At 32.0% G+C, this 26,441-nt stretch overlaps 3 protein-coding genes across 3 annotated transcripts; all 3 read left to right on the top strand.

Annotated features, from left to right (window-relative positions):
• Positions 1-1,158, top strand: LOC133778918 (uncharacterized). The gene is made up of 4 exons (XM_062218929.1): positions 1-36; positions 94-708; positions 857-933; positions 1,017-1,158. The coding sequence occupies exons 1-4, from the start codon at positions 1-3 to the stop codon at positions 1,156-1,158; spliced, it is 870 nt and encodes a 289-aa protein (XP_062074913.1).
• A 4,497-nt stretch (positions 1,159-5,655) lies between these two features.
• Positions 5,656-7,588, top strand: LOC133834584 (uncharacterized). The gene is made up of 3 exons (XM_062264249.1): positions 5,656-6,143; positions 6,814-7,065; positions 7,167-7,588. The coding sequence occupies exons 1-3, from the start codon at positions 5,787-5,789 to the stop codon at positions 7,503-7,505; spliced, it is 948 nt and encodes a 315-aa protein (XP_062120233.1). The 5' UTR covers positions 5,656-5,786; the 3' UTR covers positions 7,506-7,588.
• A 10,046-nt stretch (positions 7,589-17,634) lies between these two features.
• LOC133834583 (polypyrimidine tract-binding protein homolog 2) lies at positions 17,635-22,493 on the top strand. The gene is made up of 11 exons (XM_062264248.1): positions 17,635-17,784; positions 18,078-18,282; positions 18,721-18,930; positions 19,704-19,766; positions 19,850-19,923; positions 20,276-20,371; positions 20,576-20,633; positions 21,020-21,124; positions 21,257-21,338; positions 21,623-21,735; positions 21,814-22,493. Exons 2-11 carry the CDS (start codon positions 18,097-18,099, stop codon positions 22,180-22,182), a joined length of 1,356 nt encoding a protein of 451 aa, XP_062120232.1. The 5' UTR covers positions 17,635-17,784; positions 18,078-18,096; the 3' UTR covers positions 22,183-22,493.
• The last annotated feature ends 3,948 nt before the right edge of the window (positions 22,494-26,441 follow it).

Below are 26,441 nucleotides of genomic sequence, written 5' to 3'. Positions count from 1 at the left end.
ATGACAAAGGACAAAAATGAGGAATTCAGAGAGATTGTTCTTAAAAGTTGGTGTATTAAGGGGTTCTGATCTGATCTGCTGGGAATTATTCAGAAACTAAACAGATTGAAGTCAGTGTTGATTCAGTTTAATAAGAGGAAAGTTGGAGATGTCATAGATAGATATTTAGAAGCCAAGGAAAAATTTCAACAACCACAATATTTGCTGCAACAGCAACCTCAATCTATAGAGTTACAACAAGTAGAACAAGTAGCATGTTCAGAGTTTAATCACTATTCAAAGATGCATGACAGTTTTCTTAGGCAAAGGAGCAAAGTTACTTGGTTGCGATTTGGAGATGACAATACATCTTACTTTTATGCTACTTTAAAACAGAGGTCAGCTTTTAATAGAATCACTGCTTATTTGGATGAACATGGCAAGATTGTTGATTGTTATGATGATGTGGTTAATCATTTTATTAACCATTTTAAAGGTTTTCTGGGCAGTCCTAGCTCTGCTACTTCTAGGATTCAGCTGGATTGTTTTAAGGTTGGCAACATTTTGAGTTTAGACCAGCAACTCAGTTTGATTAGGCCTTTTTCGAAGAAGGATGTAAAAATGGCCATGTTTAGTATTCATGCTGTTAAAAGTCCTGGTCCTGAGGGGTTTGGTTCGGGGTTTTTCAAGTATATGTGGAAAGATTTGGGGGATGAGATAGCCACTGCTGTGCTGCATTTTTTTTTATTCTGGCTGCTTACCTAATTCCCTTAACATATCAATTATTACCCTTATCCCTAAAAAAGATACTCCTTCCACAGCAATAGATTATAAACCAATAGCTTGTTGTAACACCTTATACAAGTGTATTTCGAAGATGATGTGTGTGAGATTGTCTACTGTTCTTCCTTTTCTTACTCATCAGAATCAGGGTGCTTTCATTAAGCAAAGATCGTTGGCCCATAATATCTCATTCTCTTTTGTGAGGGTTCCTATATTTCAGTTCAGATTCTGTATTATGGTTTTTGAAAATTCAGTCAGGTTTCTGGTCTTGCAGTGAACTTATCTAAGTCTCACATCTACTTTGGTGGTGTTCATTTGGATGAAAGGAAAAAAATCATGGATAGCTTGAATATTGAGGAGGGATCCTTCCCTTTAAATATCTGGGATTGTGTCTAAGACCAACTAAATGGAAGGCTAAGGATTGTGGTTTAATTCTTAAAAAAATCCAAAATAGATTACATACTTGGTCTAGTAGACATCTTTCTTTTGCAGGAAGATCTCAACTCATACATTCTATTTTGTTGGGTATTAGGACTTATTGGATGAGTATATTTTTGCTCCCTCAAAGAGTTATTAAGGAGATTGATAGGTTATGCAGGAATTTTCTTTGGGGAGTTAAAGGCATCCGTAGCAGAGTGCATTTATCATTATCGGATCAGGTGTGTTTGCCTAAAAGTTTGGGTGGGATTGGTTTTAAAGAAGGATCTAAATGGAATATTTTATTGATGGCCAAATATATTTGGGCTATTTCATCTAAACAGGACTCTTTATGGGTCAAATGGGTAGCTAATATCTATCTCAAAGGGCATAGTTTCTGGTCTTATAATCTACAATCTGATGTTAGTTGGTACTGGAGGAAGCTTATTAAGCTGAGAGATCATTTCTCTCATGATTCATTAAAGCCTTCGGTTTCCAAAGGCAAGTTGAATCTTTTTAGTCTTTATATGCATCTGGTTCACAAAGAGAAGGTTCATTATGATAAGGTGGTTTGGTGCAAGCTATCTATTCCTAAGCATATATTTATTCTTTGGCAAGTGGTTTTAGGTCACCTTCTTACTCGAGACAACTTGATTAAATGCCATATTCAAATTGAGTCTTGCTTATGTCCTGTTTGTGAGTTGGATATGGAGTCGCATGATCATCTGTTTTTTAGTTGTCCATTCTCTCAGCAGGTGTTGTATCAGGTTCGATCTTGGCTGGGTCATCTGATGTGGCCTCCTAAATACTCAGAGTGGATGAAGTGGATGGATGGGAGACCTAGGGGGCTTCATCAAAGGATTAGTGCTGTTGTTCTTGCTGCTACAGTGTACATCATCTGGTCTAATAGGAATTGGTGTATCTTTGAGTCTTATTCTTGTACTATTTTGAAATTGAATTCTTTGATTCTTATGGGTCTTAAAGCCAAATTACTTGATATTAGGAGCATTAAACTAAAGGCTGTTGAGAAGAGTATGGTTGATTTTATTCAACTTTTGTAAAGCTGTAACTGTATATTCGTTTCTGGTACAGGGGGTTTTGTAAGTTGATTTTTTAGTGGAATATATTTTTCTTCTTATCAAAAAAAATAATAATAATTACGCTAAGTAAACATTCCTATGCACTTACGTCAACAACCTAGCCATCTCTGTAATTAAAATGAAACAACTCTTGGGAACTCCCGACTCCTTTCAAGTTATCACATAGTTTAACTAGATATGCACCACACATAAAAAACCAAACTATTTGATTAGAATAAATTATACCTTGTATTATAATTAATATACTCCATGCTACAACAATACTTGTCATGCTTTAACATTTAGATTTGTTTATATTTTAAATACTTCTAAACAAAGATGTTAATGGAATGGTAGTGCATTAGACAAAATAGATTTCAGTACAACAACCCCCTGACAAATAAATATAATCTACTCCAATTTCTCAAAAACTTGAACACAATAAGTAAGGTGTAAACACATTTTAGTTGATTATATTTTCCTCCAAAATCAGTTGTTTAACATGAAAAAAATAATACTTCGGTCAACTAATTACATTTGTCTAAAAGCTATCGAAGAAGTGACAAAATAAACTATCAATGATTCAATCACTGCTGAAACTACTAGTGAGTTATGTTGCCAAAACCAATTAAGCCAATTATATGTTACTTCTAACATTTTGGTTGGTCACAGAAAACAGGTTAACAATTTTTTATTCTCATTTTTTCAATAACATATATCTTTACAGACTTCAACTCTGCCCCTTAATCTCACACACACCACTAGAGCTAATCTCAAGTGGCATCCAATATTTTCAAATAAAGTGTCAATAACTGATTTTCTTGTGATTAGGACCTGATGCATGGCCCTTAGTTTTCCACAATGGTGTTTTATTTTATTTTTTGTACTCATTTTCACAGAGTTATCTATTTCAGTTTATCATCAATTACCTTCCAATGATGACACATTCATAGTACACCATGACTATATCTCTTCCATCTAGTGACAACTGTGAACATAATCTTGTTAAACATAACAATGCTGAAATTAGCAAACTATCAATTGAAGCACACCCAAAGTCAGAAATTACTTGAGTATTCTACGAGTCTCTTATTCAGTACACTGATTCTCTTACCTTGTCTATTTCCGTAAATTTTTTTAATTCTTTTCCAAACCCTCTACTTAAATTCATATGCCAATTTGACGAGTGCCAACTGCATCTTTAATTGACCATATAGCAATCGGAAATTCATAACTTTTCGAATAAATTCTTCACTGAGACATTTTATCAAACAATATGCAAGCACTTTTAAAACTGATACAAATAAAAATAGAATTTAGAATTTGATGAAACAAATGCATTAAAAACTTTGATAATATCAATTTGATCACGCATTGTTATATTTCACAATCATATGATTGCTATTATAATTTCTCTCAAACTAAAATTCAAACATAAGGTGGTCACCATTATATATGCTCGGCCACTGAATAATCGAGTGCACCATTACCCAGAATTCAAAGAAGCCAAACATAATTTTTGCCTAATTAGCTAATCCCCAAAACTTATCACGTAAATGTGATATAAGAACTTACCCGAAGAACTCGACACAAAGATGCAAGGATTTATGCTTGGCCACTCGGTCCTTCAAACTCAACGCAAACAACAGTGCATGTAGAATCAAACACCTCTAAATTAGTAGCAAATTTTACCAAACTCAATCCAAATCCTCACTACTCCAAACAAAAAAACCTAGCCCGAATTCGTCAAGGAGAATAATGGACTAAATGAGAGGAAATTTTCCTTCCAAACTTATGATTTGGTTTAGGAGGGACTTTAGCTTTTCAAAGGAGAAGAATGGCTAAACGGGCAAAATCACCGATCAAACACAAAGAAAAGGTCACCGGTTACTAAGGGGTCCCTAAGGCCATAACAGTACTTTCACACCCAATAAACTCAACAACTAAATCACACCATCCATTTTCTAAAACAATAAATCTAAAGGTTGAAAATCAAACACAGGGCTAAGTCCTGAAAATGAACCGAGGGACTGAAGAAAGTCCCTATATTATATATGCAAGACTTGCAGTACCAAAATAAGAACTTGAGTGTGCCAGTTCCATAGTCAAATTATCAATATATATATTATATATATGCAAGACTTGCAGTACCAAAAAATAAGAACTTGAGTGTGCCATTTTGTTACCTGATTGAGAGAGAGTGGGCGTGTCTAAAAAGTCTGAGATGCTAAAGTGGTTGGTGTGGGTATAATGAGGAGAGAAGATGATCACTGCGAGGAGGGGAGGGGAATGAGGAGCACGAACCAGAAAAACTTACCCAAATCAGAAGTGCTAAAACAGTTTTGGGGCCAATCTTGGAAGAAAACGTGGGAAAAGATTGAGAAAATGGGAAGAAGAGAAAAATTAATAATATATTTGGTTGAAAGATGAATAGTATATCTTACATATAGCTTTTTACTGTTGATTTATCTAAAAATATTTGTAAAATACATCATCCGATAGACACTCTTTTTTCTTAGTTTGAGCTATTTTTTACAATTTTTGGTGTTATACCTCACTGGATGGGAGTGCTCTTAGTATATATCATTATTATTTAAACTTGAAAATATCCGTAGGCTAAAGAATTTTTTAACTTAAAATCTCAAGTTTTTGACAGATATGTGTTTGAGCTTATATCCTATCTTAATAATCAAATAATAAGAACTAAATTCTTTTATTTAAATCTATTAACTTCCAATATAAGTGATTTTTTTACCTTTTGTAACTTAAATAATTTTTTTTTTGACAAAAAAAAATGATATATTTAAAGAACATGAAATACGCGTAACTAAGTGAATCAAAATTATCTTGTGGGGTGTGTCTCTAAAAAACAACTGCTGTAAATAAGAGGAAAATCATTATCCAAATTGCTTACTCCTCATGCTATACAATTTTTTTTTGTCTCTGTTAAACAACAGCCAAACAATTTTTTTTGTTTATTTAAAGAGAAAATATTAGTTTGACTACTATTTTTTTCTCAAATACTTAATGGGTCTTTTTTATAAATAACCATTCGAATTATATCTTTTACAAAATGAATTAAAATAGTATTTTAACTCTGATTTTGGTAAAAAAAAATTCAAATATAATATTTCATTTTTAGCTCATCGACCACTTTCTTCATTTATATGAACCAACTGCATCACTAACGATTCGAGTATTAATCTTATAATTGAAAATATTATGATCAAAATTGAGTCTTTAGTACCTATTTTATCTATTTTATAAAATACAAAATTTTAGAATTTAATAAAACCCATTAAAAAATATAATAGCATTTTCCCTTCTGTTTTAAAAAAAACGTACATATATATAGGAAATGCCACATGTAAAAAACCCAGCAAATCCGAACTTCAACTCCATGCAAAACGACACGTACCCATAAAGCAGCTAACTCCATTTCTCTCTCCTCTTCCTTCTCCTTCTACTTGACCAAATCTCTCCATTCTTTAATTTCTCAATCGAACTTGGATCTCCAAGTTACCAAAAATGGTAAAGCTAGCCTCGGCTCGCGAAAGCCGACTGTACGGACCGCGGATATCTAGAAACAGAGCAGAGTACATAAACGCGGGGCTGTACCTGTTCGCGACAGTGGTTCTTCTGGGTGGGTTCGTGGCTCAGCTTTCGGGCGAACCCAAGTCGGGCCTTGTCTTATTGCTTATTGCGTTGGTGCTAATCGCCGTGATCAACCTCCATGACGCGGTGGCGCACCTTGCTGGCTACGATTACCGGTTTTCGTTGATGGAGTACGATGTACAGCTCTTTCTCGTGGAGTTCTTAGTCCCGGTGGTTCAAGCATTGGGTTCCATTGTTTTCTTCTTGGCAATTCTCTTTCTTTTTCTTCAGGTGCATATTTACATTTACATTAATATTAATTTTATTTTATACTATAAATTAATTAATATGCAGTTTTATTACTATTTGTGGATGTGTGCTGTGTTTAGTATACCTTTATTTTGGTTTATTATGTTACTTTTATATATGTTGATTAATGTTTAAGATGATCCACTCCTCAGTGACAATTAAGAGAGAGTCCTATAGCATACACAACCATTAGATTTGACAAGTGAATTCATCATTTATTCAATGGAATATAGAAAGATTTGTCTTTTGAGTTAATCAATAAAAAATGTCTGATATATATATGTATGTATGTTGATCAGTTTATTTCGTTATGAAGATTTGATCTAGACGACATTAATATATGCTTCTTGATCATTTTAGATTCCTTTTGTTTCGCTTAGCATTAGCTTTAAAGGTTTAGATATTAATTCTTTGATTATTATAATTAATGTTTTTATGCAAAATTCATTTTTTGTAATGAAATACAAGAAAGTCAAGGAACAAGAAGTATATGTGGTCATGTCATATATCATTGTCCAACCAATACAATAAGGAGCAGAGAAGAAGACAAAATACGAAAATTCACAATAACTTCCAAATTATGGTTTTATCTAATAGAAAAATCGAATACAATCATTTTTTTTATAACTATATGTATATTTAAAATGTATAGGAAGAGAAAGGTTATGGGTACTTGAAGGTGGAAAAACATGCAGTGAACATGGTAATAGCAGGGCCAGTTTTATGGGTAGTGGGGTCAATCCACAACTCATGCCAAGTGTACGAGAGAGCCGATGGTCATGTCCAAATCTTGCAACAAAGTGTTCACATTCCCTTCTTGATAGGCAGCCTTCTACTCACAGTTGCCTCTATTCTCAATGCTCGTGAGCTTGCTGGACAACTCTTCCATGGTCTCCAACTACTGGTCAGCCCTCTACTACTCTCCCCATTTATATTATTTTATATGGATCAAAAATGGTTGAATGATGGTGATGATGAGGTATTTAATAATCACATAAATTTCAGGGGAGGAGGTGGATTTGGGTGAGCATATTTGGGAGCATGTTTCTTGTGCTTGGGGGGTTTATGAACGTGGTCAAAGTGTTCCATATGCAAAGTAGTAGTGATGGTGGTCGTATGAGACTGGAGAAACTAAGAGGAGGAGCACAAGAGAGGTTGCTCCAAGAAAGAGAAGGACAAGTCCCACTCATCTTAGAAGAAGAAGAACATCATCAGAGGAGGAGGAGGAGAAGGCCTACTAGTCCCCATGACCAACCCAAAATAATATTCCCACCATCCCCAGTCCCAACTAGTCCTTACAAGGATGTTCTAGTCGCTCCTGCTCCTGCTCCTGGTCCTACTTAATTAAGCCTGTGGATTTTTCTGGTTTTTATTTCTTTCTGAACGATCTTTTATTCATAGCATGCATTTACTAATAAATCAATTTATTTATTTGGCCTGGTAAGTTTATTTCCTGCTATAGAATCATGGATTCCCACCATCGATGTCAACCATAACTATAGACACCAATTTTATAGGAAGTACATCATCTATAGCAGATCGCTTCCATGATAACAAAATACAATTTTCTCTAATGAAAAAAAAAAACTACATGAGAAAAAGGTATTGTGCAATAATTTAATCATAAAATTAAGGGATTTTTTCTGAAATAACCAAATACCAGTAATAATAACTTTTGCACGGCACAACAGTTTTTTTAAACTACTTGCTCTCTCCTTCACGGGACTCTATGACGCCGACGAGAAACCTCCATGGATGCCGGTGCAAACTACTTGCTTTTTCATTGGCAAACGGCAAGACCACTCTTCTCTCAGGTGATTTCGACCTGAAACAACAACCAATCTCGATCGTAAATAACAAAACTACAAACCACAATTACAGTCAATCTCAATCTGAAAAGCAACAACACAACTACAATCTCGATCTGAAAAGCAGTAACATCAAACCAACATAGCTGCCGGCGGCGATCTGGAACTGACAACAACAACAATAAAATTTACATACAAAAAACTAAAAACCACCATTCAATCTTAGAAAAATTGGTCGGACAAAAATGGCTGGTAGTGAATAGGGAGCTTCTCATTTGTTGATCATTGATCACCTATGGCAAAGAACCTCAAAGCAACGAAAAATCTTTATGGATGCTGACAATCAAGCTTTGCAAAAGTAATAGTACCTAAAACTACAGCAAGATATAAAGGCAACAGCTGAAAAAAAAAAATTCAAATCGAGTGAAAGTTTGTTGATAGTCTAATTTATTCATCAAATTTTGTTGTTATATGGTTGCTTTCGGGTTAGTTTCGAATATAAATTTTGGGTAGTATAATGAGAACAAATAGACTATTTTTTAATTTCAATCTAAAACATTGTTGTTGTCGGGTTGTTGACATGTTGTGTTGACATTGTTGTCAATGATCCTAGCATACAAGTTGTAAAGACAATGCAAAATCAGCATCAAGCCAACAACAGTCTTTAATGGTGATGGTGTTGTTGCTCTAATTATTTAATAAAAAGAATAAAAAATGAAAGAAAGAAATGGAAAAAGAGTTGTTGGACACAAAAAAAGAAGAGAAGAAAGTAATAACTTCTGAACATCATAAAATAAAAGAGAAATAATAATAAAGTAAAAAATGACCTACAAGTCAAAGACTCATAAATATTTCACAACTTTTTATGCTGTTGTTGTTTTTATTGCATTAAAAAGAATAAATAATAATTTATACCTACTTCACTACTTAACGTGTGTAGAAGAAAATTGGGAAAGAGTGTCAGGTTAAGTTTAAATTATTAAAATAATAAAAAAAAAATGATTACAAAGTACATGGATAGACAATATTTGTAATATAAATGTTGTTGACGCGGCTCTTCGCCAACAGGTAATTAAGAGAAGAGAAAGGGATTAGTACTGAAAGTAGAACCGTCACAGATATGAAATCTTATAGGATGAACTAGGTGACTCGAGACACTTTTTTTAAGTGGTTCGAAGGTTAAAATCCTCCTACTCCACTAGTCAATATTATTGATATCTTCTGGGTATTTGGTTTACACAGTATATAGTTCTTCAAAGACTATTTTTCCCAACCCCTATCAACTCCCAGGGTCTCCATATTTATAGGAGAAGGCACCTGGAAGTTGGTAGGGAGGTCATCCCGTGACCTTACCATTTGTCATATCAACTCTGTGACATTCATGATTAATTCCTAAACCTGACACATAAGTGTGGTCTAATCAGCATGGAAGGAGAGAATGGGCCGCACGGCCCAATCCAGCTGTGGGTGTCTGATACGCACGTTCTTGCTGCGTATTCGAGAAGTCAGGGGGATATCGGACACGTGATGTCAGATATATGCACGTTTATCTTGCGTGTGTTGACTTCGTAGAGGGCCAGAGCTTCGTGGGCAGCCCGTGCCATGAGAAGCTCGTAATACGAGCTTCTCCCCTGATCTGACCTTCGGCCTTCTGATTCTGGGAAATTTGGGCGAGCTAATATCCTCGGTCTGTGGCGCCTCGGACTAAACTTGACTAATCCGAGGCACGACCTTCTAATCAGCCCGTGGGAAAACCAGGGCGTACAAATGTAATATTTAAAAATCTAATACTGTATAAAAGTAAAATGTGAGCAGTAAAAATGTTAAAATGTTATATGACATTAAATTTGTTAAAATAATGTCAATTTTGGTACTTTAGGTAAAATTCTCTGAAATTAAATTGTATTAACATAAATTATAATTGTTACATTCTAATTAAAACTAGAATACTTATTAGGGGCACCAAAGATGTCTAACCTTAAGATGTCCCATCGCAATATTCTTACCTAATATATCAAAGTAAGTTTTATAATTGAAAATTACATATGTCAAACCCTCTCTTACTCCATGAATTTTGTAAAGGTTTCAGACTATTTTGATTTCATCCAAATGTTATCTCTGTTCCCATTAAACTACAAATAAACAAAGTTTATAGCTAAGCCATTGTTTGTCCTTGTATTTTAAAAGAGAAAAAAAAATGAAATGCATATGATTTTATTTTATTTTCTTATGTTAGGATTGAATCAATAAATTAAGAATTCTTTTTCTAGAAAAATTAAAATTTAAATGTAGTCTAATTTTTTAAAATTTACAATAATTGTAAATATCTACAAAAAAAAAAGAAAATATTAAAAAAAAGAGTCTCTTATCAAAATTGTAATAAACATTTTTCCTCCATTTTTTTTTTCTATTTTCCATCATAAAATTTTTTCTTACTAAAATCCAAGATCCAAACAAAGTCATGTATTTACTTAAATATTATAATATATATCTTAGAGCACTTATATTTGATTCAAAAAGTTAATTCTAGTGATTTATGATTATAAGTTCTTCCATATAATGCATCGCATAATATCCCAATCTACATTTTGTTATTGTTTTAAGGGATATTTGCGTCAAAACCCCTTATTTTTTACAAAAGTAGCGACAACCCTCCCCCTCCCCCCCCCCCCCCCCCCCCCCTCTCAATTAAAAATTTTGGTTGCAAAACCCCTTTCCATTAATGGTTTATTACAAGTTACTCATTTTAGGTATTAAATGCTATTTAAGCAAGTTAAGTGTCAACTAAGATACACGAAGCAACACTTTATAGGGTCATATATCAAAAAATAATTAATTATTTTTTAAATAATAAATTTAATTAATAAAAAAATAGAAAAAATAAATTTTAATTTTTTTCAATTTAATTTTAATTATGAATTATTATTTTAAAACATTAAAATATTATAAAAATAATTAAAATTAAAATTTATTTTGAAGGGAGTAAATTTAAAAACTTTTTTCAAATAAATTTAAGTTTTGAAAAAGCTTTTAAATTTATTTTTTGTATTTTAAGTTTTGTTTTAGTGTTTTAATTATTTTTTTGACATGTGCCACTATAAATTGTTACCACGTGTATCTTAGTTGGTACTTGACTTGCTTACATGACATTTAACACCTAAAATGGGTAACTTGCAACAAACCATTAACGAAAGAGAATTTTGCCACCAAATTTTTTTATTGAGTGGTTTGTCATATGGGTGTTCACTGGATCACATCCAATATTTTTAGGTCTATCCGATCCAATCCAATTATTCATTAGAAGTTGAATTTTTACAACTGATCCAATCCAATTAACTTGTATCAATCGATCCGATCTGATCCAATTATCTATTGGATTGGATCGGTTTTATCCATTGGATGTGTCCCATTGGTTGTGTATTTGATGGGATTGGATCCATACAATATTTTTGAATATTTATTTAGCTTAATTTGTTCAAATAATTCATAATATTATAAATAGAAAAACTAATTTATTCAAAATGATACAACACCATACAAATACAACATAAATTATAAGCATAATCCTAAATGAATAAATATATTTTTAAAATATATATACAATTGGATCTGTTCGGTTTTATTGGATTTTTGCATATATCATCTAACAACCGATCCAATCCAATTTAGATCTTCAAAATCTGATCTGATCTAATCCAATCCAATCATAATTGGATATCCAATTTTTGGCGATCGGTTGTAATTGGATCGATCAATTCTAATTGGATTGAATAATTTTTGCACACCCCTAGTTTATCGCAACTTTTATAAAAAAAAAAAAAAAAGTTTGCCTCAAATAACTCTTGTTTTAAAAACTAAGATTTCAAGCATATATTCTTGTAAGTTATTATGGCATAAAATTTAGATAAATCATAATTAAAGAGTTTATGTTAGCACACAAAAATAGTTTCTATGTGTGTAACGACCTAAATTCCCTAATGTGGTTTAGAGCCTGGATTAGGGGGCCAGGAGGGTCATAATTGATTTATTATGTCATTATGTGATTAAATGCATGATTATATGATGATAACTGCATGCATGTGGGTCAACTTTTCATTGTAAGGGCATTTTGGTAATTTGGCCCATTGATGGCATATCTGTATATTTTTATGCATGTTGGTGTGGTATGGATGAGACCACATTATTATGTGGATATGTTCAAGCTATTCGGCATGAGACGATCCTAGAATGCAAGTTAGCAGTTTTGTCATAACGGTATCAATTATTGGGATATTGGATAATGAGAATGATTATTTGATGATATATTGGGAGTTAGTGAGATCAAGAGAAAATTCTGGGAATTTTGACTATTTTACTCCGGGGGATGTTTTTGGGACCTCGAGTATTAGGATTTACTTGAGGTTACTTGAGCTTGAAGTAACCCGTCAGAAGGAAAACTACGTTCAAACACCTTTTCTCTTTCTCTCGTTATCCATTTTTACTATTCGTCACATTTTTGAAGGGAACCTGAGTTCTAGGACTCGGATTCTTGTGAGGATCGAGTTATAGCAATTATGGGGAAGATTAGAAGCTTATTAACCAGAGGATTTAGTGAGAAACAACTCAATTTGAGATAATTCAAGCTTTAAGTTTTTAGTTTTCGAGTTTCTAAGCTTTGAATTGAATTTTATGTGTTGATGAGTTTTTGATTTGTTTGAGCCTTGGGTTTTGATAGTTTTCGGCCATTGGGATATTTGAGAACTTTGATTTTTGGATTTTGGAATGTTTAAGGAGGCTTTTGGAAGGATTTAAAAGAGGAAAATGAAGGTTTTTGGCTGGGTTCCAGGTGGGGCCATAGCCCTGTTCTTGGGCGCCGCGGCCCGAGCTTAGTGAAGAAGAGAGGTAGAGCTGAAAGGCCTTGGGGATGCGGCGCCTAGGAGGTAGGCTGCGGCGCGTGGTACAGGTGCTTGTGGCTGGCGCCTCTGTTTGGGAGGTGGGCCACGACTCAGTAGAGTGGGGCCGCGACGCTTAAGGGCATTTGTGGCCAGAATGGTGTTTTAATCGTGGGAACTCAAACCTTAGGTCTCGGGATCGTTCCTACTACCCGGTTTAATAGGATTCGACGTCCCAAAGGCTAGGTCTTGATCTGGGAACCTTTCATTACTCTTTTTTTTTATTGATGGGAGTTTATATTTGGTTATGACTAGGTGACCACTAAGGGACTTAAGGACCGATCGTTCTCAATGGTCGTTCTTTTATTATTCCACGCTCGAACCAGAGGCAAGAAAACTGCACCCAGTATATGACATTCATAGTTATTGATGAGGCATGTTGAGTGCTCTATATGTGGACATTGATTGCATATTAAATGCTTAGCAGTTTTGCTTATCTGTGAATGGTACTGACTTATTAGTCAGAAACGACAATAGTGTCAGTATTGATTGTGAAGTTGTGGTTTATTAGTCAAGTTCGGCAGTAGTACTGAGCACTGGTCGTATGGTATTGGCTTATGAGTCAAGAACGGTATTAGCGTGTTTAAAAGATTAGATCTAATCGACATAAGCATTATCAACATAAGCATGAAATGCTTGACCGACCTTAAGTTCAATGAAAACAAAAAGCGCTTGTCTAGTATAAAGGCTAGTTATTTAGAGCCAGAGCCAAAAGGTTAAGGTGACCTACATGTCACATGGCTTAGGGAGCGGATCCCCAGAGATGGACTCATTAGCCATCTATTCAAGGATCAAAACCCTAGAGATGGACTCATTAATCATCTATACAGGGATCAGGTCCTTGGAGGTAAACTTATTAGTCACCTATCAAGTGTGTGACTCATTAGTCACTTAAACAGCGTGTGATTCATTAATCACTTATTTGATTGGGCTGCAAGCCTCAGAATGATTACCAGAATCATTTATTGATCTTCCCTTATCTGATTAGGGCTACAAGCCCTAGTATGATTATCATAATCATGTATTGATATTGTATATATGCATTAATAAGTTTTCTTGCTGAGCATTGGCTCACGGGTGCTATGTAGGTAAAGGGAAAGAAAAGCTTACCCACTTTTGAGTGGAGAGCTTAGATGACGATGTGTACATATGCAGGTGCTTACCACCACGGCTAAGATGTTTCTCAGAGTAACTAGGGGTTAACCCTATTTTTGCCGCTTAAGTCGGCAAGTTGTAATTTTTATACTGTAATGACAATTTTGGATTGTAAATAACTTTATAAACGTTTTTATGGGCCAATGTATAGTTTTTTGTTTTAAATAAAATTTATTCATTCCTTTTAATAGAGATTTTCACACAGGCCTATTAATAACACCTAGATGCACGTTATTAACATAATGATTCGTTTAGCGAGTTAAGCACTATTTAAAGTTCGCAGTAACGGTCTTGGAGTAACCAAGGCGTTACAATGTGCCCTTAAATTCTATCAAAAATTTTATGTACCCCCTCAATTCTACTGAAATTTTTGTCGAATTTTTTCTTAAAATATGCTAACCTTCTTGTTGTTAAAATAACACCAAAGCATGTACAAATAATTTCACAGCAATTAATTAATTAATCACACACAATATAATTTGATACTTACCACTCTGCAACATATAATTTTTCGAAACTTATCTCCTTTTTATATATATTTTTGCAAGTAATTTTTTAAATGTTGGTATTTGTGTAATTTTTTTTTCAATTATTTTTAAGTCCAATATTTTTTGTAATTTTTTTATTGTTTTAGGTATACTTATGAAAAAATTCCATTAATATATGTGTAGATGTTGTATGAAAATTTGTCATTGTTATGTATGACCAACCGAATTGAGAAAATAATACTTGTTTTATCAACGTAATTGAACAGAATACATGTCATTTTATCATTGTGATTCATTATCATGTAAGAAACCCAGGAAGGAGGAAAATCCCCAAGTACAAATTAAGTTGTATACCCACTTTTAGAGTGTTCATTAAGTTTTAGCCAGATTTTTAAATCATCAATTACATACTCAAATTAATAACGATTATATCCAGTTTTCCATGTTAAGCACAACAAATATTTTATTCTTTCAAATACAAAATAGAGAAAGTTGTATCCTAATCAATATATAAATAAGGTTTTCGTCAACATACATATATAATACTGTAAATTTAAAAAAAAATTGAAAAATATGAAATTTTACAAATATTACAAAAATACAGATAATAGTTCTATTCCTTCTTGTTATAATTTTTTATTTATTCTGTAAATGTTGTTTATTAAATTGTAACATATAGTTATAAACTTGTAAATTTTAGTTACAAAAAAACTGTGTTATTATAATTTGTAAATTTTATTTAAAAAAAACTTCGTACTTATGATTATGCATCTCCATATTTTTGTATTTTTTTTTTCTGATTCCATAATTTTTTCGTATTTATTTTAAATCTTAGGTATTTTCGTAAACTTCTCAATAAATGTTGGAAATTTTTTAAAAATATGGCTTTTATGCCATCAATGTGCAAAAATATGATAATTATATTTTTCTTAATTTGTATGGAAAATTTTATTAAAGAAAAAATTAAAATATAGGAAACACAATTAGTAGCTAACTAAAATATGAAAACTAAATTTAAACCAAAACACATCAGCCAACATAGGGCTAACTGGTTACATATGTTACTAAAATTATAATTACTTCTCCTTCATTTTTTAATGAAGTGTTATTCCTCTTTTTCCTTCAAATTCGATGTTTTTTTTTCATATTTAAAATGAGTAACTCATCACCCCTCTTATGGTAATTAGTTACCCTTCTTATGACAGAAAGTTACTCCTTTTAGGGTAACTGGTTACCCCTCTTATGATATAAGATTACTCATTTCAGGATAACTAGTTACCCCTCTTAGTAACCAAGCTCTAAGATTTTATTTTTAAATAACTGTCAAATATCAATCAAGTAACTAGCTACCTTACCCAGGATTTGAAAAAAAGAAAGGTACAATCTAAAAAAAATAATGTTTATAATAAATAAAAAATTAATAAACACAATTCATATTATAAAAAAAATTGCAAAGCAACCAAAGAAAAATTTAATATAAAATTAATAATATAAAAAAAAAATAAGCTAAAAAATAATAATCAAATTATAAACATACCCTTCCAAATCAATAAAACTCGAATAAGAGTAAAACTACGATATAAATCAACTTTTATACAAAAATATCAAAAAATAAGTAAAAAACTATAAACTTTTTTGAAAAAAAAGTACACTATTAAAAGTATCATATAAAATGTAACTTCCTCGTAAATAATAGGGAAATCTACAAAAATACACTAAAAGTTAAAAAAAATCTGAAAAATACGGTACATTACAAAAATACGGAATTTTTGGATAAAAACACGGAATGGCAAAATTGTAAATACGGAGTGGCAAAATCATAAATAAAAACTGTAAAATACAATTTTTTGTAATCAACGTTTACAAACTAGTAAATATATGTTACGAACTTGTAAATATCTGTTATGTGTTTGTAAATAATATTTATAAAATCAGTTATAGAATTGTAGACTTTTTGTTTTTGTTTTTTTGTAGATAAAACTTACAAACAAATTCGTAACTAATTTTTTTTTTTGTAACAATAGTTTACAAATCTAATTTTTCAACTAAGAGAGATATTTACCAAAATATTTTATAATTAAGAAATCATAACCAAAATATAAATAAAAATATTATACTTTTTCATATTGTTACAATATTGTACCAAAAAATTATAGGAACCATCATATTTATACTATATATAACTTAAAAATATAAATTTAGGATATTCATTATTTATAAAATACTTTATTAAATATATATTTATATGAAAAATGTTGTTACAGAGTGGTGAAATACAATATTTTTTAAAACAAGTTTTACATTTTTGTAACAATAATTTACAAAATTAATTTTACAACCACAAAGTTTATTTTTGTAACTAACATTTACATAAATATTTATAAATTTATTTAACATGATTGTTACAAATATTTACAAAACAAATTTTTTTACCTTTAAAATATATTTTTCTAACAAAGCTTGAAACTTGTACTAGATTATGATTTTGGTTTAATATTGAGGGTTGAGATTTAACTAGCTATGATTTTCAAAAAAATATAATAATTTTTATTACTATTTTTTTTCTACTATTAATATATGTTACAAAAGTTCATGGCGTCATCAAATAAGCACAAAACCATTTCATTTTTACAATTCAAGGCATATTTTAAAATTTTGTCTTTATTCATATAAGTAATGTGTCTAATTAATGATGTCAATGTATATCGAAAATAGATAAATTAAATAAAGTAGGTAATAATTTTGAAATTTTTAGATTAATTATATTTTTCTCAATAAAAAATAAAAGTTTGACAAAAAATATTAAAAAAATATTTAATATAGAATCTCAAGTGATTTGACAATAAATATATTTATATATCTATAAAAGGTTAATTTGACTAAAGTAAAATGCTGACTCAAAGTTATAAATACACTACACAAAATGATATCAATTAAGGAGAACAAAAAGTTTCGTACACGGTGAACACCGTAATTTTGTAATTTATTTAATCTGCCGTATAAAACGAATTTTTTTTTAAATTACCGTGTAAAATGTAATTTTCCCTAAATAATATCAGCTTTGCCCAAAGCCCAAAATCCGTAAAAGAGTCCATTACAAGGTGACATTCGAAGCCCACAAGCCCAGACACAAATAAGAGCGAGCAGGTGGCTCGTCTCTGGCACCCTCCACCGAACCCTAATTTTGTGACTACCCTACAAAATTCCTCTTTTTTCTTGCTATCAATCGTTCAAGTTTCAGGTATTTGATTCGGAAACCTAATTAATTCTGATTTTTTTCCTTTTAGTCTTTAAGGTATTATGGTTTCTTTAATTTTCTGTAATCTATGTTTTTATTGCATTGTGAGTTTATATGAATTAGCATAATTGAATTGAACCTTTTTTGCTGTTGATTTTTATTGGTTTGGTATGGTTTTGGGTTCATTTATGTTATTATTGGATTAATGTAGTATGCCCATGTAGCTTTCTTGGGTTTAAACTATGTACTTTCTTCCAGAGGTAATACGCTAACCATGATGATGTTGTTATTTATAGGTATTTTGCTCTTTGTACAATGGCATCTGTATCTAGCCAGCCCCAGTTTCGGTACACCCAGCCACCATCTAAGGTCCTCCATTTAAGAAACTTGCCATGGGAGTGCACAGAAGAGGAATTGATTGAACTGGGGAAGCCCTTTGGTAAAGTGGTGAACACCAAGTGCAATGTTGGTGCAAATAGAAACCAGGCTTTTATTGAATTCGTGAGTGTGTAGTTATAGTTCTAGTTCTACTTAACGTCGAAATCAAACTATTCTATTAGCATCTGTGACTTGTGCATTTTTTATTTAGTTTTAGAGAATGCGTTAGAAGACTACTATCAACTTAAGGAGAAATTGGAATAGTGATATTTTAATAGAATGTCTTGGTGAAATCAAATGCCCTAGTTTTAATAATATAAGTTTTAAGCATTTAAATTGTGTTAGATTAGTTTCTTCACTTTCTTTTAATTCTTGAAACCAATTCTTGTTTATCAAATAGAATCATAATTAAAGAAATTGGTCGTTAATAAGCAATCCTTGTGTGAAGTTGGGCACAATACTTCACTTTCATTATTATTACTTGTCTAGGATTGATCGCGTATACTCGCACATAGAAAATCTACAATATTTACCAGTTGCATTTCTTTTAATTATTTTTAGGCAGATTTAAATCAAGCAATTGCAATGATATCATATTATGCCTCATCTTCGGAGCCAGCTCAAGTCCGGGGGAAAACTGTCTACTTACAGTATTCCAATAGGCAGGAAATAGTAAACAACAAAACTGCTGCAGATGTAGCTGGGAATGTACTTTTGGTAACAATAGAAGGTGCTGATGCACGCCTTGTCAGCATTGATGTTTTGCATTTGGTAAGAAAGTTGTTTGATTTCTTTGTACATTTATTTGGAATATGCTTGTAACTATGAGGATGCTGGTGTTGACATATTGTGTTTGGGTTGTAATTTGCCAGTGTTTTGAAAATTTGGTTTGTTTGACATGAATGTGAATGGATCAGCAGGCCCATGTGAAGGCAATATATTCGATGGCAGCTTAGTGCTTCGGGAGAAAGAGCGCATGTGTGTTTGTCTCTTTTCTCCTTTCCTTAACAGTGCCTCTTTCTTCCCTACTCCTCCTTTTCAACATCCTACTCCTTCCATTCTATTAGTCTAGGATGGTTGAGTTTCTTCTCTCTTTTGCATCACTCTCCCTTTCATATATCGCATGCTGTGCTACATTACAACTTTTTGCTTTTCTTTTGTTCATTGTGTTTGAAATAGTTTTTTTTTTTTTCAAAATTTTCCCACGTTAAAGATGTCATTGCCATTATTGCAGAAGGTCTGTATATTAAACACTAGTCACGCCTAACTACTGTTATAGAAGATAAAGATACAATGAATTTTTCTTTAGAATGATGAACCATATGTTTATCCGATCTACTTCTTGTTGTCTCTTGTGGTTTAATTGAAGGATGTTGTATCATTCTTTGTTTTTGAAGTTAACTTGCGGTTCTTTTTCATTCTTCGTATGATGACATATTTATGTCCGTACAATAGAATATGTTACTGCAGTAGCCTGTTTTAAGTCTTGGCAATATTTTGATATTTTAGACTTCATATATTTCTGAAACTTTAAAGCTATGCAGGTGTTTTCAGCTTTTGGATTTGTGCATAAGATTACTACTTTTGAGAAGACTGCTGGATTTCAGGTCTATATTAGTTACCTGCATCCTAAATGTGCTTTCTTATAGTTAAACCCTTTCCCAAGCTAATTTCATATTTCTATGTTTAGGCACTAGTACAATTCTCAGATGCAGAAACTGCTACTTCAGCAAAAAATGCTCTTGATGGAAGAAGCATTCCTAGGTGACAGTTGTATTACTTGTTTGACATGGTATTATGTCCAACTATTGTGGACCATGTAATTATAAAGATTGTGGGCATCTGTCCTTTTATGCTCACTTTCTCCCACTTTGCCTCGACACTTATAAGGCATATTTGTTTTTTAAGTACTATAACTATTATGCCATCCTAGTTAATCATTCCTTTCTTGTAACTGTAACTTACCAAGGGATCCAATCCTAAAGAAATATCTTTTTATTGGATCATTAAATAGCATTCTTGTATATTTTTTGTTTGTTATGAAATTCTTGTGCTTGATTGTTATGGAATATGCACGCTTAATGATCTGGCTACTATCACTGTTTTTTGGTGTCAGTTACCTGCTGCCAGAGAATGTGGGACCATGTACCCTGAGGATCACATATTCTGGACACACAGATCTGAGTGTGAAATTTCAGTCCCACAGAAGCAGGTACTTAAGATTTTTATGTCATATCTTGTGCCTGGTGTTAATGTCCTACATTTTGGGATGTGACCATGTGTTATTCTGGATGATGTGATCCAATGTTTCTCTGGATATGATCATACAGTTTGCTAGATTCTTGTGGATGTGGTTCTTTCCCATTGCTATCATTTTGCCTTAATTCTCACACTGTTGGAAATATATCTGTCTCAGGGACTACACTAATCCTTATCTTCCAGTTGCTCCCTCAGCTATAGATGGAAGTGGTCAGGTATCATAATGAATGTATACTCTTGGTTCTATTTCTCGTTGGAGGCATTAATAATTGGATACAGAACCTATAAGAGAGAATGTTGTGCACTATGACACTTGAATATTCTGCTAGAGGTCCTCTCAATGATTGTGTACCTGTCAAAAAGTGGACTAAAAATGTGATTGTATGGTTGTGCCAAACTTGGCAAACATAGTTTGGCTGCATTTTTTACCAAATTAAAACTGTGCAATTGGTTTTTGTTGTTTTCTTTTCTTAAAGAGTGGCTGATGGTAGTATTACTTCATCTTTTAGATGCTTTGGATTTTTTATAATCGCATGCAATTGTGTTTTTGAAATTTCCTCATTTTAGTTGTTTTGATGGTATTCATTAACCATGCGTGCAGTTCACTGTGGGTTTGGATGGAAAGAAACTTGAACCTGAAAGTAATGTGCTGCTTGCTTCCATTGAAAACATGCAGTATGCTGTCACCTTGGATGTGTTACACATGGTATGTCTCCAAGCAATCGGAAAAGCTTTCTTATTGTAGCATGCCTTTTCTATTTTATGTGTATATATATTCAGAATTTTAGGGAGCATGTTTTTATTGAAACTTGGACTGACTTTGCCCTCCCTTTGGTAGGTTTTTTCTTCTTTTGGGCCCGTTCAAAAGATTGCTATGTTTGATAAGAATGGGGGAGTTCAGGCTTTGATTCAGTATCCTGGTAGTTTCCTTATCCTCAGTTTTACTCGTAAATTTTTTTATATTAAAATCCTTGTGTGCCAAAGTGATGGCTACATGGTATTCTAGGCAGCTATGTAAAATATAATTGACTGAAGCTTATGCGTTAATGTTACATAGACTTATTGATTTAAAGACTTCACCCTTTTGTCCCAACAGTGAACGAGTTGTTGCTTTGAAATAAACATTTTTTGACCTGTCATTCTAATATCTATAGTATGAGTTGATTAAAGTTTTAAGAGCTGCTTTGTGATGCCACGGGTGCAGAAATTCAGACTGCAGTAGTTGCCAAGGAAGCCTTGGAAGGACATTGCATTTACGATGGAGGGTTTTGCAAACTCCATTTATCGTATTCAAGGCATACTGATCTCAGTATAAAGGTGACTAAGATTTCTCCATCAATTTCAGGTTGTTTACAGAATTATGTGTTCTTACCTTGATATGTTTGCTGTTTACAGGTCAATAATGATCGCAGCAGAGATTATACACTCTCAAATGTTTCTCCTGTTACCATGGTGAATTCCCAGCCATCGATTTTAGGCCAACAGCCATCTAATGCTCCATTGATGACTTCCAATCCTCCCCAGTATTCTGGGGCTCAATATGCTCCAACTGAGCAGGTTGGGATGCCACAGCCTTCGGCTGGATGGGGTGCTGCTGCTCCTCCACCTGCGCCTCAGTCCATGTCTATGCCTATGCCTATGTCTAATCATCCCTACATGCCGCCTAGACACGGGACCATGCCTTCTCACCCAGGAACGATGCACATGCCAAACCAGGGTGGCCTTTCGCAGACAACAGTATACCGCCCTGATCATATTCAATAGCTTCCACCCTCTCAAACAGATTCCATGTGTTTGAATTCCCGTAGTCTTTTGTTCAGTAAAGCAAGCCCACAACACTAGTACAAGGAATATGTGGAAATAATAGAATCATCATTTCAACTTTGTTTTTTTTCCCAAGTTTGCTTATGAGATTCTATAAGCACAGTGGGCTTGAGAACTGATGTCTCAAATTGTGTTGCTCAGCCCTCTTCCTAATGACTTGTTAAGATATTGTTATTTTGCTATCCTGGCTGGAAATTTTTCCCTTTTTAGAGGTTACTAATTTCAGGGCAAAAAGAGCTTGATTTCCCTTATACTATGTACATTTATGCAAAAAAATTTGTGTGCCCCGCAGTGTTATGTAAATATGTATAAATATATGTATATTTAAGATTTAGGGTGATGAAGCCATCAAAGGCTTGGCTCCGACCATTTAAAAAATCCACCTGAAAAAGGTTAAGAAAAAAAGTAGAGTCTAATCTAGGGCAGTATAGTTTTTCCTTTTTAAAAAAAAAAAAACTTGTTTGGCCAAAAGGTAAATCATAACTCGTTTAAAAAAAAATTGCGCAAAAGCTTATAGCTAAAATTGGTACAACTCAATTTTAGATTTTTCCTTGCAATAAAATTTATCTTGATATGTTACATATTTAATTGTTGATTATTACATAAAACTGTTTGAAATAAAAACATTTGAAAAATCTTCAACTGCTTCAAGCATCGTTTTTTTTAATGTGTGGTGGTCGTAATGGGCTAGACATATCAAACACATAGGTATCCAAACAATTTTGGATTTCATATGCCATGGGTTTTGTAGTTCATTTGGAATCATAAGGTAAGAATCTTATACATACATTAGTGAACCACTATAATCCTTGTCTTCTTTCTTTGTTCTATTTAATCTCTTGGAATCATTCACACATGGTGATTGATGAGAACTCCCTGTCAACAATTAATGTGAATGTAAAAAAATTATTAAAAAAATGATTTGAATATATTTATTTTGTTCTAAACAATTGTTTTTGTAATTTATATTTATGAAATAGTTCAAAATATTATTTATTTTAGTAATTTTCTTTCATTCTAGAGTTTTATTAAAATTATAAGATTAATATTTTTAAATTATAATTTATAATTCTTTTATATTTCAACTGATTTTCTCACGCCATATCTGAAATTGGTTGACATAAATTAGAGTTTTACCAAAAACGATTCCTTGTGACTTAAGACAGTGATTAGGTAACCACATCTTTTGTCTTGTCTTAGTTAATAGCTCATAAACATCAACATAATGATTTGATTTAGAAGCCTTCCCTTCCCTTTTCCTTTTCCTTTTCCTTTTGTTTGCATAGAAAAGTGGTCAAAATTGAAACCGAACTGGGATAGGATAGAATGAATACCAAGTACAAATAGGGTCAACAAGAATCTATAAATAAGATGAGATTGACTAATAAAATCATGGCCTGACTCTGCTGAGTATTGAGTAGTCGAATCCAACATGTATGGACTTGGACTTGGTATGGATTGAAGATATTTATTGTGTATAAATATCTTCAATCCATACCAAGTCGAATCCAACAACGAATTACTAACCTGTCACTACTAATCGACCAATATAGCTCAAAATACACGTTTGGGGTTGTAAAACGTAAAATTCATTGTGTGGACTTCTATCTTCCCATCACGTTTTGATTAATATATCAAGTTACTTCGTTAGACTTCTTCCATATTGTTTGACCGTTTCAAGACATTCAAATGTTATTTTCAAAAACTATTATTTTTCATATATATAAACATACCATAAATTACAATAAATATATGAATAAATAACATTTGTTCCCAAACTACGACTACTATATGATCGTGCCCCCGAATGATTTGCGATGTTAAAAGTTCTTTCGAACTATACACGTTATTGAAATATGAGAATTCGGTTAGATTTCATCATAGGTGACTAAGAGATTGATGATGTGTGATGCGTGTCGTATACCACAACAAATTTAATAATTATTTTTCTCTCAATACTTCTAATTATTTTAGTATAATAGCAAGCACATGTCGAACCCACGAGGACTATCATTCAATTTATTATTTAATAATTAGCAATAAGACTTAAAAGATGGATTTAGATTTTGAACTCAAAATTAAATAACATAAACTAGAAAACAAATAAAGATTGATATTACGATATTAAAAAACAATTAAAGGTTAATATCCACCCTCAACAATCATTCATAATCACTAAATATAAATATTATTCTAATTTCTCAATTAAACTATTAACCCCGCAGATAACGCTGAAGCAGTCAATTATATCAATCTCCCTATTATAAGTAATCAAGGCGAAGCACTCAATAATTAGCTCTTTTAGCTAAGCAATAAATCTATGAAACATACAATCTATTTAACTTAGATAAAGCATTAAGTCCTATGGAGACAAGTTAATCTAGACATTAAATTAATGAAGCATATAATTCATTTAACCTAGGTTCTATTTGTCATTACAATCAACAATTCTTTTGACATCACTATCAATTATAATTTATCACATACACTTAGAATCCTAAACTATTAAGTGAGTAGTACTTCTAAGATGACAATTGAATGATGTAAAACCTTAATTAGTTGGCCACCTAACAAGAAATCACAAAATTCATAGCATTCAATTGGAAAAATATAAACAATTTAATATTGAGAGAAATTAAAGAACAATATTCATTATCAACAATCAAGAATTCATGTCTTGGGTTTTGAATTAACCCTTAACCTAAAAAGAACCTACTCCATAATAGTAATCATAATCACAAACATAATTATAATTAAAATTAAAGAGATTAAGGGAAAAAAAGGAACTAGATTGATGAGCAATAGTGTTGTAGTGTTGTAGTCTTCTCTCCAGTCCTTTCTGAGTCTTTTTCTCTCCTAAACCATAATAAAAACTTCTCTCAAATTAACCCTAATAAATCTTTTATAGTGTCCTTTCAATTCTAATTAAAATGTAATTAAAAATCTGAAAACAACGTCGCAGGCTGCGGCCTGGAAAATGCATGCCGCGGCCTAACTCACTTTTCTTCACAGTAGGGAGCGACCTGAAAAATCTGGGCAGCGGCCTGTTTGGAACAGAAAATCTGAAAGGTCAATTCCAATTAAAGGGTTGCGGCCTATCTTCAATTTCTTCAATTCTCGACCTTAGATAGCTTGTACGCTGTCGCCACTTCAACATTTCAATCACAAAAGCATGGAATGCTCCTAAAACTTCATTTTAACCTCATCTCAGCAAGTCTTTTTTTCAACCTATGATTTATAAACTACACTTGCCATCAAAATGTCAGATTTATCATCATAAAATGCAACGTAGAAGATATGTTGTAGAGTCATGAAATTAAGTTAAAATTACAAAAAATGCTATCATAACACCATCAAAGCATGGAAAAACTTATCAAATATTAATATAAAAATAACCTTATCAATGTGGCATTTTATATGTTGATATGGTAATGTCATGTATAGAATAATTAGTAATTTTCCTCCCCAAACTTTGACCACTACCAAATTGTGCATTTTTTATTAAAACTAATTTAAATATTTTTAAGAAAATTTAATTTTTTTCTTAAAAAATAATAATTAAATCCTTAAAAAATATTTTAATATAAAAAATACTAAAAATTTCAAATTAATTAAATAAATTTTCAAATATTTAAAAATAAAAAAATCTAATTAATAACAAATAACTTTTTTTAATTTTTTTTTCTTTTACAATTCTAAAATAAATATATCTTAAAATAAAAATAAAAAATAAATCCTAAAACAAAGCTTTTCCCCATTCGTCCTCCTCTTTTAAATTAAATTTTTATTTATTTATTTAAGCCCTTTGCTTTTGTCCTCCTTTTTAATTAAATTTGTTTACTTTGTTTTAGTATTTATTTTAAATTTTCATTCTAAAATAGATTTATTTTATGTTGTAAAATAAAAAGGAAAGGAAAATTTAAAAAAGAGTTATTTGTTTTTAATTATATTTTTAATTTTTTAAGGATTTAATTAATATTTTTAAGAAATAATAATAATTTTTTTTAATAAAAATGGCACAATTTGGTAGTGGTCAAAGTTCGGGGGCAAAATTGTTAATTATTCTACACATGACACTACTACATCAACAGACAAATGTCACATCATCAATCTGCTAACTATCTAGAACAAAATCTAGCAGAAATCTCATATTTCAGCAACATGTATAGTTTAGGAGGAGGTTTTAACATCGCGAATCA

Source organism: Humulus lupulus, chromosome 5, assembly GCF_963169125.1.
Source record: "Humulus lupulus chromosome 5, drHumLupu1.1, whole genome shotgun sequence".
Classification (NCBI taxonomy): domain Eukaryota; kingdom Viridiplantae; phylum Streptophyta; class Magnoliopsida; order Rosales; family Cannabaceae; genus Humulus; species Humulus lupulus.
This window is presented reverse-complemented; position numbering and strand designations above follow the sequence as displayed.

Coding starts and splice junctions, on each gene's coding strand:
- LOC133778918 (XM_062218929.1), top strand. CDS start 1: ATGACAAAGGACAAAAATGAGGAATTCAGAGAGATT. Junction 37..93: donor ATGAGGAATTCAGAGAGATT/GTTCTTAAAAGT, acceptor GGAATTATTCAG/AAACTAAACAGATTGAAGTC. Junction 709..856: donor GGGATGAGATAGCCACTGCT/GTGCTGCATTTT, acceptor TGTATTTCGAAG/ATGATGTGTGTGAGATTGTC.
- LOC133834583 (XM_062264248.1), top strand. CDS start 18,097: ATGGCATCTGTATCTAGCCAGCCCCAGTTTCGGTACACCCAGCCACCA. Junction 20,372..20,575: donor TTTCAGTCCCACAGAAGCAG/GTACTTAAGATT, acceptor TATCTGTCTCAG/GGACTACACTAATCCTTATC. Junction 20,634..21,019: donor CTATAGATGGAAGTGGTCAG/GTATCATAATGA, acceptor CCATGCGTGCAG/TTCACTGTGGGTTTGGATGG.
- LOC133834584 (XM_062264249.1), top strand. CDS start 5,787: ATGGTAAAGCTAGCCTCGGCTCGCGAAAGCCGACTGTACGGACCGCGG. Junction 6,144..6,813: donor TTCTCTTTCTTTTTCTTCAG/GTGCATATTTAC, acceptor TAAAATGTATAG/GAAGAGAAAGGTTATGGGTA. Junction 7,066..7,166: donor TCCATGGTCTCCAACTACTG/GTCAGCCCTCTA, acceptor CATAAATTTCAG/GGGAGGAGGTGGATTTGGGT.